The sequence below is a fragment of the Pelodiscus sinensis genome, chromosome Z (assembly GCF_052426305.1).
Source record: "Pelodiscus sinensis isolate ZL-2025 chromosome Z, ASM5242630v1, whole genome shotgun sequence".
NCBI lineage: Eukaryota > Metazoa > Chordata > Testudines > Trionychidae > Pelodiscus > Pelodiscus sinensis.
Window position 1 is genome coordinate 30671413 of NC_143085.1, and position 13439 is coordinate 30684851.

A 13439-nucleotide genomic window follows, 5' to 3' on the forward strand; every position below is an offset into this window, starting at 1 on the left:
TCCAGCCCCCTGCCCAAGGCAGGACCAATCCCAACTAAATCAACCCAGCCAGGGATTTGTCAAGCCGAGACTTAAAAACCTCTAGGGATGGAGACTCCACCAGCTCCTTAGGGAACCCATTCCAGTGCTTCACCACCTTCCTAGTGAAATAGTTTTTCCTAATGTCCAACCTAGACCTCTCCCATTGTAACTTGAGACCATTGCTCCTTGTTCTGCCATTCGTCACTACTGAGAACTGCCTTTCTCCATCCTCTTTGGAACCTTCCTTCAGGAAACTGAAGGCTGCTATCAAATCCCAAATCACGCTTCGCTTATGCAGACTAAACAAACCCAAATCCCTCAGTCTCTCTCCTCATAGGTCATGCGTGCCAGCCCCCTAATCATTTTGGTTGCCCTCCACTAGATCCTCTCCAATGCATACACATCCTTTCTATAATGAGGGCCCAGAACTGGACACGATACTCCAGATGTGGCCTTACCAGAGACAAATAAAGGGGAATAATCACTTCTCTGGATCTGCTGACAATGCTCCTCCTAATGCTCCTTAGTATGCCTTTCGCCTTCTTGGCTACAAGGGCACACTATTGACTCATATCCAGCTTCTCATCCACTGTAATACTCAGGTCCTTTTTGCAGAATGGCTACTTAGCCATTTAGTCCTCAGCATGTAACAATGCTTAGGATTCTTCCGTCCCAAGTGGAGGATTCTACACTTGTCCTTGTTGAACCTCATCAGATTTCTTTTGGCCCAATCCTCTAATCTGTCCAGATCACTCTGGACCCTATCCCTGACCTCCAGCATATCTACCTCTTCCCCTAGCATAGTGTCATCTGTGAACTTGATGAGGGTGCAATCCATCCCCTCATCCAGATCATTAATAAAAATGTTGAACAAAACTGGTACTAGAATAGATCCTTGGGGTACTCCTCTAGAAACCGACCGCCAACCTGACATCAAGCCGTTGATCACTACCTGTTAGGCCCAACGGTCTAGCCTACTTTCTATCCATCTTACAGTCCATTTATCTAATCCATACTCCCTTAACTTGCTGGCAAGAATATTGTGAGAGACTGTAACAAAAGCTTTGCTAAAGTCAAGGTATATCACACCAACTGACTTTCCCATATCCACAGAGCCAGTTACTTCATCATAGAAGCTAATCAGATTGGTCAGGCATGACTTGCACTTTGTGAATCCATGTGGACTATACTTAATCACTTTCCCCTCTTCCAAGAGCCTCAAAATGGATTCCTTGAAGATCCCCTCCATGATTTTTCCGGGGACTGAGGTAAGGCTGACTGGTCTGTAGTTCCCTGGATTGTCCTTCTTCCTTTTTTTTAAAAGATGGGCACTCTCATTTGCCTTTTTCAAATCATTCAGGATCTCTCCCAATCTCCACAAGTTTTCAAAGATAATGGACAAAGGCTCCGCAATGACATTTGCCAACTCCCTCGGTACCCTTGGATGCATTAAATCCAGACGCATGGATTTGTGTATGTCCAGCTTTTCTAAATAGTTCCTAACTTGTTCTTTCCCTACCAGGGGCTATCCACCTCCTTCCCATACTGCGTTGCCTAGTGCATTTGTCTGGGAGCTGACCTTATCCATGAAGACACAGGCAAAGAAAGCATCGAGTACTTCAGCTTTTCCCACATCATCATGTCACTAGGTTACCTCCCTCATCCAGTTAGGGCCCCACACCTTCTCTGACCACCTTTTTATTGCTAACATGCCTGTAGAAACCTTTCTTGTTACCCTTCATATCCCTTGCTAACTGCAATTCCAGATACGCTTTTGCCTTCCTGATAATTTCCCTGCATTCTCAAGCAATACATTTATACTCCTCCCTAATCGACACTACTTGTAAGCTTCCTTTTTGTGTTTAAGCTCACACAGTAAGCCAATCAGGTCACCTACCATATTTGCTTTTCTATCTGTGCATCGGGATTGTTTTTTTCCTGTGCCTTCAATAAGGCTTCTTTAAAATACTGCAAGCTCTCCTGGACTCCTTTCCCCGTCATGTAAACATCCCAGGGAATCCTGCCCATCAGTTCTCTGAGAGAGTCAAAGTCTGCTTTTCTGAAGCCTGGGGTGTGTAGTTTGCTAGTCTCCTTTCTTCATTTGGTCAGGATCCTAAAATCTACCATCTCATGATCATGGCTCGACAAATTATGGAAAACCCTACTCACCAGACAAAAAAGGGACTCGCCATCCTACCCCCCCCCCCCAAAAAAAGTGTTATTTTAATGTCATAAATTCCTAAGAAGAAGAAGAATGGTAATTACTAATAAGTTATTAATAAATATCACCCAAGTTATTAATAAATATCTTATAAACCTCTATGTTTTCCCCCTGATGCCATGTCTCCTCCCCTTGCTCCATCAGCTCCCCTGGTGCCTGCTGCCCCCCAACCCCTTAGCCTCCTCTGCTGTCCTGACTCCTGCCCTTCTCACTGCTCTCAGCCTTCCTAAGACCTGCCCCCCTCCACCAGCCCTTCTCTCCCCCCTGTGCCCACTCCTCCAGTAGTCCCACTCTGTTCATGTGAGCTACTCCTCCTCATCCCCGCTCCTAACACCTTCCTCTACACACCTGCCCTGCCTCTCTCCTCTGGTGCTGGTCCCTCCCCTGCAGGTGTCTGTCCTTCTGCTTCACCCCCAGAATCCCCTGGTACCTGCACTTTCCCTTACCCCTGCACCCTCCTGGTGCCTCCCCCTTCCCTCACTGCCCCTGCCCCCTTTGCCCTCTCTTTCCCTGATGCCCACCCCCTCACCACTCTTTGCCCCCATTCCCCTCATGCCCCTGTGCCCATCCCAGCCTTCCTCATGCCAACCCCTTCTTTCAAGCCTTCTCCCAGTACTTCCCCCTCCAGTCCCCAGTGCCTTTACCCTCTCCTCTCCCAGCATCAATCACCTTGTTCCCCCCTCCCACTGACACCTCCCCTCCTGCTCTTTTCCTCATTTTCTGCACTTGGCCCCCTGAGATTTGTCTCTCCTACACCCCTGTCCCTTGGTGCCTTTCCCTTTCTTCTTCTTCTCCTGACCTCCTCCCCTCTCTTCCCCTCCTCTCCCCTCAGCACAAGCCCCTTCTCCATATTTTTCCCCTCCCCTCCCGTCCCCCCAGGCCAGCCCAGCCCCTTCCCCTCCCCCAGGGCCAGCTCTAGGTTTTTTGCTGCACCAAGCAAAACATTCCCCCCCCCCCTTTTTAGCCCTATAAATAGCAAATAGCATATGCATTCAATTTTTCCATAAAGGCAAAGGCTCTTCAAGTGAACTCCCCCTTTCACTGCTGCTGGGTCACAGCAGCCTTTTCCCTGCCCTGTCCAGCCCCTCCCGATGGACAAGCGCCCCTCTCTCCCGACCCACAGGGGGAGCAGGGTGCAAGGACATCACAGAGCCAGAGGGGTGCAGGGAACAGTGGGGGTGTACAGGGGTGGTGCGGGGAACGGGAGGCACAGAGAGACGCAGGTATTGAGGGGATCAGGATGTGGTGGAGGCACGGGGAATGGGACACGGGGAACAGGAGGAGCAGAGGAATCGGGGTCTAGGGGCAGTGCAGGGAACGGGCAGCATAGAACTGGGGGGGCAGGGATCAGGGGGCGCAGGGTGCAGGGTGCAAGGGCGGTGCAGAGCCAGAGAGTCGCAGGGAAGAGGGAGAGCAGGGGGCCTGGGTTGCAGGGGCGGTGTGGGGAATGGGCAACGCAGAGACAAAGGGGTGTGGGGTGGGTGCAGCGAGCTGGGAGGTCGACAGGGAGTGGTCTCTCGCCGGCGAGGGGGCTGGGGCCATGGCAGGACTGGAGCCGGCGGAGCAGGGCAGGGCCCGGCTGCGTCGTGCACCGCAGCCAACTCTCATGGACACGCGGCCAGAGCCAAGCTGCTGGCATCCAGTCCTCTGGCTCGCGCTCCGCCTCCTCACGCCGGAGCTAACACAGGTACCCTGGTGGCAAGAATCACCACACTTCCCCCTCCCCGGCGGCACTCTGCTCCTCCGCCAGCCGGCAGATCAGATGAGGCCGCACCACCCATAGTACGGGCTTCAGCCAGCCCGTCACAATGGCCCACTGGGCCAGTCCGCCTCTGCACTCATCAGCTGGTAAAATCTATTCGTCACAGGCGAGCGGGCAAGTGTATCTGTCGAGCCCTGCTCATGATCACTGCTTCCCAGGCTGTCACCAACCTCTACTTCCCCTACTAGTTCCTCCTTGTTTGAGCAGCAGGCCCCTGGTCGGTTCCTTCAGCACCTGTACCAAGAAGTTACCCCAAACATTCTCCACAAACTTCCTGGATTGTCTGTGTACTGTTGTATTGGCCTCCCAACAGATGTCAGGGTGATTAAAGTCCCGAATGAGAACCAGGGCCTGCGATCTGGAAGCTTCTCTCAGCTTGTCTACCTCATCCACCTGATCCAGTGATCTATAGCAGACACCAACCACAACATCAGCCCTGTTGCTTCCATCCCTAAACTTAACTCTTAGACTCTCAACAGGCTTTTCTCCCTCTATATATGGGAACTCTGAGCAATCATACTGCTCTCTTACATACAATGCAATTCCTCCTCCTTTTCTCCCCTGCCTGTTCTTCTTGAACAGTTTATATCCTTCCATGGCAGTGCTCCAGTCATGCAAGTCATCCCACTAAGTCACCGTTATTCCAATCAAATCATAATTCTTTGACTAGTCCAGGGCTTCCTGTTTGTTTCCCGGACTTCTCACATTTGTGCACAAACACTTTAGATAACCATTTGATTGCCCTACCGTCTCCATTCAAGTCAGGGGTCCTCCTTTGTTGCTCGTTCCTCGTGTTTCTTCCCAGTATCTGACTTCCTCACCTACCTCAGGGCTTTGGTCACCGTTCCCCAACGAATCTAGTTTAAAGCCCTCCTCACTAGGCTTGCAAATCTGCCCATGAAGATGCTCTTTTCTCTCTTCATTAGATGGATCCCATCTCTTCTTAACAATCCTTGTGCCCGGAACAGAGTCCCATGGTTGAAGAAACCAAAGCCCTCTCTCCGACACCACCTGCACAACCATGCATTTACTTCCTCAATTTGTCGATCCCTTTTCCTTCAACCAGAAGGATGGACGAGAACAGCACTTACACTTCAAATTCCTTGATCCTTCTTTCCAATGCTACATAATCTGCAGTGACTCGCTCAAAGTCATTCTCGGTCGTATTGTTAGTTCCTACATGGAGCAGCAGGGAAGGGGTAGTGATCCGAAGGTTTGATCAGTTTCGGAAGACTCTCGGTCACATCCTGAATGTGAGCTCCTGGCTTGCAGCACACTTCTCGAGATTGCGTGGTCTGGACGGCAGATGAATGACTCAGTCCCTCTTCTTCTTTTGGGGGTGGTGGTCATGGAACCACCATCCCTAGGATTACGCATCCCATGCCTTTCGGTAGATGTGGTTCCCTTCTGATTTCTTCCCTGAGAGATCCCTGCCAAAGCATTCTCCACCACAGTGCCTGTGGAGAGAGCTTGAAAGCAGTTACTTACATCTACAGGAATGGGGGATACCTGAGTTGACCTTCTTCTTCTTCTTCTTCTTCTTCTTCTTCTTCTTCTTCTTCTTCTAGAGGTTACATGCTTCTAGTTTTCTTCCTTGTCCTATACTTCCCTCACTGGCTCTTCAGCCTGCTGTGGCTGCGGAATTAAATGCTGCCTTCTATCGAGGAAGTCTTCTTCATCCTCTCTGATGGAACGTAGGGTCGATACTTTGGCCTCAAGTCCTCTAATTTTTTCTTCCAAAATGGTGACCAGCTTGCACTTAGTGCAGATGAAATCCCTTCTTTCTTCCAGGATGAAGACAAACCTTGCACATGCTGTGCAGGTAACAACAGCAGACCTATCACCATCCATAACTGCCTTCCTTCTGAGAGATTCCTCAGATGTTATTAAATGCCTCCTTGAAGGGCAGGAGATAGAAAAGAAAAAAAATTTCTTCAAGGAAAAGAGCACCAAATACTACAGGGGTCTCCAGGGTGAATTCCCAGGCAAACTCCCATGTTGGCTGCTCCGCCCCTGGGCGCATGGTGCATGCGCAGCCCCATCGCACTGTGCACCTTACAGCTGCAATTGGGCATGCGGTGCCTGATTACAGCTCTAAGAGAGGCCACACAGTCCCTGGCCCTGTGTGCGTGACGCCTGATGGCAGCTCTAAGGGGCGCCACGTGGCCCCCAGCCCCGGGTGCGCAGTGCCCCTTACAGCTGCCATCAGGTGTCCCCCATAGGTTGGCACCCCAGCTAGTCCCCCCTTAATTCGGCCCTGACAACAGGGATCTTGGTTTTACATTACATTCTAAAGATAGCACCTCTAGCAGTGCTATACTCTTGAAGACAATCAGAGGACACTAATTCAATACTGATTCAGAGTGAAAGCACCACCTATTCAAGCACCAAAGCTATTTCATTAAACTTCTTCACTAGGACTCTGTCTACAATACACAGCTTTTAGTGATCGTGTCATTAAAAGTTGGGCAGTGTAAATGCAGTTTATTGGCAATTTTGCAGACAAAATATTTCTGCACTGATAGGGTTCTAGTGGTCAACTGGAGAGCAGTCCTGCTGACAATGAGCCATTTACACTGCCACTTGCCTTGGCAAAACTTTTGTCTTTTGGAGGGCAGGAGGGGTAAGTATCTGGGAGCAACAAAAGATTTGTCATTCAACTGGCAATGTAGACAAAGCCTTGGTCTTTCTTAGGCGTTATTTACATGCAGAGGTGTCCAATCCAGAGGCTGGTTCAGGGCAGCTCCAAGCAGCAGCCTGATCTGTTCCCCCATCTCACAGAGCGGTTGCTCTGCTTCACAGTGGCAGGAAAAAGCAGATCAAACTAGCCCCAGTCCACTCTACTCGGCTCTCCCCAAGCAATATGGCTGGGAGCTGGTCTCAGGCATGCAGAGTGCAGTGGGCTGATGCCAGGTTGCTCCATTTCCAGACACTTCAGTGAGTGGCAGGGGAGCCCCTGAACCATGCTGCAGGCACCTGCCTCTCCTTCCCCCGTAAATCTGCAGGTTGCATCACTTAGGGAAGGGGCTTCAGGGAAAGGGTACAATGTGAACAGGATGCTGCAAGAAGAGGCAGGGTGAGGGCAGAGCAGGCATAGAGCTTGAGGGAAGGGTGGAGTGGAGAACAGCTCAGGGACAGAAAGGGGTGGGCTAGGGCCAGGACTTAGGCCTGTACCATCCCTAGGGGCAATGCTGTCACACAACAACTTTTATCGTGTAAATGCTGTTTGTCAGAACTTTTGCCAACAAAAAATTTCCACCTCCCAGGAGGGGCATGAGAAGAGCTTTCGGGCCCACGGAAGCACTGTTTACAATAGCACTTGAGGGCTTTTGTCTTTTGTGGGGAGATGGGGGGAGTTAAGTACCTGAGAATGACACAAGCTTTGTTGCTCAATTGCCAGAACAGACAAAGCCTTAGAGAATTCCCCTCAAAGCACTGACAACCTGGATAAGCTTTTGAGCAGCTCACAACACAAGATGAAATAACCATTTAGCTTTGAAAAAAAAAGTTGCTCAACTATGAGCTTTACAGTATTGCTTTCCAAGTTAAAAATGTATTTGCAGTTAGCCGTACTGGTGTCATTTGACTGGGAGGACAGGTGTTTGATACCTGTGAGCATTCATCTTACTTCCAAGAGATCATCTAGACAGCAACGCTATTTCGGAATACCGGAGTATCCCAAAATAGCTAACCCATATATTCACAGCAAGCCCAATATTTAGGGCTCACTATTCTAACGTCTCTTTAAAGTTCATTCTATGAGGAGTAAGACGTTTCAGAATAGCGGGTTATTTGGAAATTTGGCACTGTGTAGACATTGAAATAAGATACACAATTTGCATAGCTCAAATTGCATATTTTATTTCAAGTTATGGTGCAGTGTATACACACCCTTATAGAGCTATGTGATTCACAACTTGATCAGCACAATTGTCAATAAGGTTTTTCTCCTTTTTCATTTACGAACTCCTTCTCCATGCCTCCTCCCAGATTCTGTTATCACATGTGCCTACAAGCATATTTTGGCACTTACACTGAATTAGTATTTCAAAGCAATATGGAACTATATAGAGTTAGTTCAATAAAATCAAAATAACTTACCCACTAATAGCTTCACATCTCTGACAGTGAAATCCCGGTCCGGCATTCTATAATTAGCAAAAAATAAATGTTAAATGCTTTCAATATCAACACATGATAATCTTTTCTTTGCCAGGATAAAATGAAAATAAGATTATGTTGTTATTTGAGGATATCGCGATGCAGTATACAAATGGTTCTTACTAGCAGGGATCAACCATGATTTATCTGAGCAGAGTAACCGGATTTTTATTTTTTGAGGGGTAAAGACAAGGAGAACTATCAACACTTTGGGGAGTCTTAGCATCTATCTATTTACTTTGATCTGCTTAGGTTCAAGTACCCATTCTGCAGATACTTAATGATGCCCTGTCTCACCCACTCCTTCCTTTCTCCTTTTTTTCTTTTTCTCCCCCCTCTCCTATTTATTTCAAGTTTTCATATCCTTTACTCATAACTCCGGTCATCTGAAGAAGTGGGCTATGCCCACGAAAGCTCATGATACCATCTACATGTTTTTTTAGTCTATAAAGTGCTACCAGACCATTTGTTGTTTTTTTCTGTAACAGACTAACTCGGCTACCCCCTGAAGCTTTTGGGGGTCATTTTGTTGAGCACAAATACCAAAATACTGTCTCCATAATTGGAGAGTCTGAACAGGATTCCTGATAGCAGCAACTACATGTGGTCAGGTCTTTTCATAAAACACAGTCTACATTTATATTGCACTTTCCTGCTGACCATCTCAAGCACTTGCAAACAATTAACCTTCACAATATCCCTATGAAGGAAAAATTAAGTGTTGTCTTTTTCGTTTTGTTATTTAGATTTTCTCTGCAAAGGCCCCACAGATGTGGAATTCACTCTCTCCCTTGTCTGAAATGGAGATAAGCTGTTAATCTTCATTTGCAAGTCTCCTATTTTTTTACACAAGAACTTGAAAAGGAGGAAGAGGAAAACTGTTTGAGGACAAAGGAGATTTAAGGCAACTATTTTAAACTGGAGTACTTGACCCGTACTCACAAATACTGTAAATATAAGGCACCTAGTCGTTATGGATGGGTGCCCTTCTTAACATTTTTATAAATAATTGTAAACAAATATAACCAGGTCTGACTAAGAAGCAAGTGGGCAAACACAGTCTACTGAGACATGAATAATATTTTGAAATGGTCAAGCTGGAGGAATACCTTCCTTCCCTTAAAAATTAAGCTATATGCTCAGCATTTCGAAGACGATTCCTATAATGGTTTTAATATCCTGTGCCAGAGTGAGAATGCCACAATACCAAATGCAAACTGGTTGGTCAATGTTGTGGAACCTGTTCTGTGTTACATTTACATCTATCAAGTCCAGCTTTAATTTACACCACCTCCACTAATTGCTCATACCTCTTTCCATAAGCTGCCACAAAAGCAAAAATACCCGCTGTTCCTATTCTACCCACCATAGATACTGAACGCAAGCTTTACATAATTTTGACTGAATTGCTTCTGTACTGTGGCACAAATTGCAGCTTTGTAGGTTTCCAGCACCATCAAGGCCATCAGTAAATACCATCTATGTGTTAAGTCTGATTTTTAAATCCAGAAGGTCAGCAATGGGGTTATGTGGAGGGAGGGTATAACCACTACTTTTTTTTTGCATTATCCTTTTCATTTATGTTGCACTTGGTAGCAGAGGATTTCAAAGTGCTTCAGAAGCTTTGAGGCCATGTCTGTGCTAGCTATATCTACACTAGACACCTTATAACAGCATAACTGTACTGCAGCTACTGCACCACTATAAGATGAAAGGCCTTACATGTTGCCACTCTATGATGACAGGGGCTCTTTCACTGGCATAATTAAACCACCCCAAAGAGCAGTGACATAGTTATTTCATCAGGAGAGCAGGGCTGAGATCAGATTGTCCACACTGATACTTCTGTCAGCAAAACTTTTGTCACTCAAGGGCATGAAAAATAAAAACACCCCTGAGCAACATAAATTTTGCCAGCATAAATGCTTGTTTGGATAGCTAATGCTGCTCATTAAGATGTTTATTTTATGTCGAAGTGAGATCTCTTGCCTGCCAGCATAACACAGCTATACGAGCACTCTTACACCAGCATAGCTACAGTGAAACAGCTCTGCCTCTGCCACTGTAAGATCGTAAGTGTAGACACTGCCTGAATTAATCAAACTCACATAAACATATGAGATTGCTAAAGGCTATACAGCCCCTCCAGGGGTAGAACACAGTTTTACAGAAATACTATGCAACAGTTTAGAGCAGAGAGAAACAACAACTGGATCCAGCAGAAACAGCAGGAGAAATTAGGGAGGCAAAATGTAATTATCTGACTTGGAATCTGGCCTAGCATTAGGGTTAAATGCTAACATAAAATATCATTCTTGGGATCTCTTCTGACTGTAAGTGGTCAGTAAAACATGTCACCTCCAGCAAAAGAGTACCCACATAATAATGATGTTTATTGATGCAGACACATGGAGTAGAATGGCAACTATCAATCACTAATATTTGTTCCTGAAGCACGTCGGTGGTTCCTTAGAAAGGTCTCCAATTTATGTACAGACCTGCGCCAAGACTGGTTAGCTTCTGAGTTCTGATTAATTGCAGAACAATGTGGTAGAGTAGATGGTTAAAAAAGTCAATATTTCCTTTCAGACAACTCTCTCTCTCCAGCTTACAATCATCTTACAATTGCCAATGATCAAAGGAGTGTCTAATTGTTCCAAACATCTCCCTAAGCAAGACAACTGCTACTAAAAGATCATGACATATATTTCCTACTTCTGACCACTAGAAATAACAGCTCATCGTGGTTGGAAATATGAAATGGATTCTTAATAATCTCATCAATTACCACATTTCCTGCTCTTCAAGAGCATGACCATACTCAGCAACAGAATTGTTCATCTACAGTACTTTGCAGATCGGCCAGCCACAGGCATGCAAGCTGACATGCAAGCTGACTTTAACAGTAAACAGAATTTCAAGTACATAGCAACAACTATTTTTAAATCTCACATAGATCTAAAACTATTTTTTACAGTGTTAGTATTAGCACATTGGAGAGACACACAATATATCTATTCATCTCAACGTGTCTGGCACACTGCATATAGTAACTATTTCATCTACCTAACTACTAAAATCCAGTCCCCCTGGGGCAGGATACAGCAATGCTACACAAGAGTTTGGGACAGGAAGCAAATAACACTGCATAAAACTGTCGGGAGAATGTAGGTCAAAAAATGTGATTACTTAAATGTGAATTGGGTGAAGACAATGCAGCTACAATTTTGACTCTAATTTGTCAAAGATATTTTGGGAATTACAGACAGTGTTGGCAACATAAACTATTATTAATGCTACCCAATGCTTCCCATTAAGATCCTGTTTTCAGTTGCTTATAACTTTGCTGAACTTTAACTGTTTTGATTAGCAGCTGAATTCCCCAAAGATACCATCCAAAATGATCATGATCCAAAACAGAACTGAGCAGGTGTGGCCATGCAATTGCAGCTCTTGGTTGCTATGAATCCAGGAAACTGACCTGAGAGCCACAAGATTGTCTCTCCTATGCTCTCAATGTTCCCTCCTTGAACGTAGGAAGAGAAGAAAAGGAAGCCCTCTGATATGAATGCAGCAGGAACAAGAGATGGGCCTGCAGGTGAAATAGAATGGGAAAAGGAATCTGGAGGACAGAGATGGATGGATACTAGGGATGTTAAATATTGGTTAATTGAATAGTCAAGTAATCTCATGATTTCTTATTGGTTAGTCGACTATTCTGTAGTTCCCAGGGGCAAGGTCACGAGCCAGTGTGCTCTGGCCTCACTCCCGAGAAGCCTCCTGCCACTCAGTGCTGCTACCTCTGTATCAGCGCAGGGTGCCAGATGGGAGCTGATCCATGACAGGAACCAGTTTGAAAACCAGCTCCCCTCACGGACTGGCTGCCTGTAGCCCAGCGCTGCTGCCTCTGATAAAAAGGCAACAGTGCAGGGTGGCAGCAGCCCCTGTCTGGGGAAGTCTGAGCTCCTGGACCCGGTGCAAATCAGAACTGAGCTGGGCTGCTCAGCTCCTAATACACTTTAAATAGAGAGCTGCAGCAGGGGTAGGTCCCCAACTGAGCTGGTCTGCCGGCCAACCTGTTAAAAACATTTACTGATGGGGAGAGAGAGGGAAATGCGTGTAGTCTACAGCATTAACCTATAAGTTTTTGCTTATCAGTTAACTGACTACACTATTACTGGAAACTGGAAACTATTCCTACTGGAAACTCGGACTAGAAGAGATAAAGAGGAGCAGGAATTGGGGCAAAAAAGAAGCCTGAAAGTGCCTGGACAAGGACACTGGGTCTAGGAGCTGGTGAGGGAAATGGGGGAGTAAGGGGACAGGGTCCTGGTAGCCAGTAGGTAAGGGGAGAGATGATATCAGACTCAGAAGTTGAGGGGAGAGACATGGATTGGCTGGACAAGAAGAGCACAAGTGCAGTAGAGGAAAGAAGAGGGAAAAGGCATATCTGACAAGCAGTAGGACTACAGGAGGAAGACTAGCACTGACTGGGCAAAGAGCTAAGTGAAGGAGGTAGGGAAGAACACTGTGACTGAATGAGAAACCACGGGAGGTTTCTGAAAAAGAATGAGGAGCCAGAAATGGAAAACGGACAGAACAGGTACAGGTTGGAGGCAACAGGGCAGAAGGCGTCTCACCTAAGGAAGTGGACAAGAAGTCTCTACCATAGCACACTCCACTCCAGTGCATGGACTGCAACCCAAAATTCTTCTCTCTCACCATTCCTCTGAATACAGCAAATACCTGTGAAACCCAAGGTGAAATGTCCAATCCTCATCTAAAATGCCTGTCTACATAAATAGTGATAGAGATGTAACCGTGTTAGTCTGGTGTAGCTGAAACAAAATACAGGACTATGTAGCACTTTAAAGACTAACAAGATGGTTTATTAGATGATGAGCTTTCGTGGGCCAGACCCACTTCCTCAGATCAAATAATGGAAGAAAATAGTCACAACCATATATACCAAAGGATACAATTAAAAAAAAATGAACACACATGAAAAGGACAAATCACTTTTCAGAACAGAAGGGGGATGGGGGGGGGGGGGAAAGGAAGGTGAATGCCAGTGAGTTAATGATATTAGAGGTGGGGAAGGGGAACATTTCATTTTTTTTAAATTGTATCCTTTGGTATATATGGTTGTGACTATTTTCTTCCATTATTTGATCTGAGGAAGTGGGTCTGGCCCACGAAAGCTCATCATCTAATAAACCATCTTGTTAGTCTTTAAAGTGCTACATAGTCCTGTAGTTTGTCTACATAAAGAAT

The 13439-nt window shown here is 46.1% G+C and overlaps 1 protein-coding gene across 6 annotated transcripts in view; it reads right to left on the minus strand.

Annotated features, from left to right (window-relative positions):
* Positions 1–13439, minus strand: part of KDM2B (lysine demethylase 2B) — a 218450-nt gene that overhangs the window by 194208 nt on the left and 10803 nt on the right. For all 6 annotated transcript variants that reach the window (XM_089775275.1, XM_075898615.2, XM_006135978.5 and 3 more), the window contains one exon: positions 8106–8152. In XM_089775275.1, coding sequence (XP_089631401.1) covers positions 8106–8152 — 47 coding nt within the window. The remainder of the gene's footprint in view (positions 1–8105; positions 8153–13439) is intronic.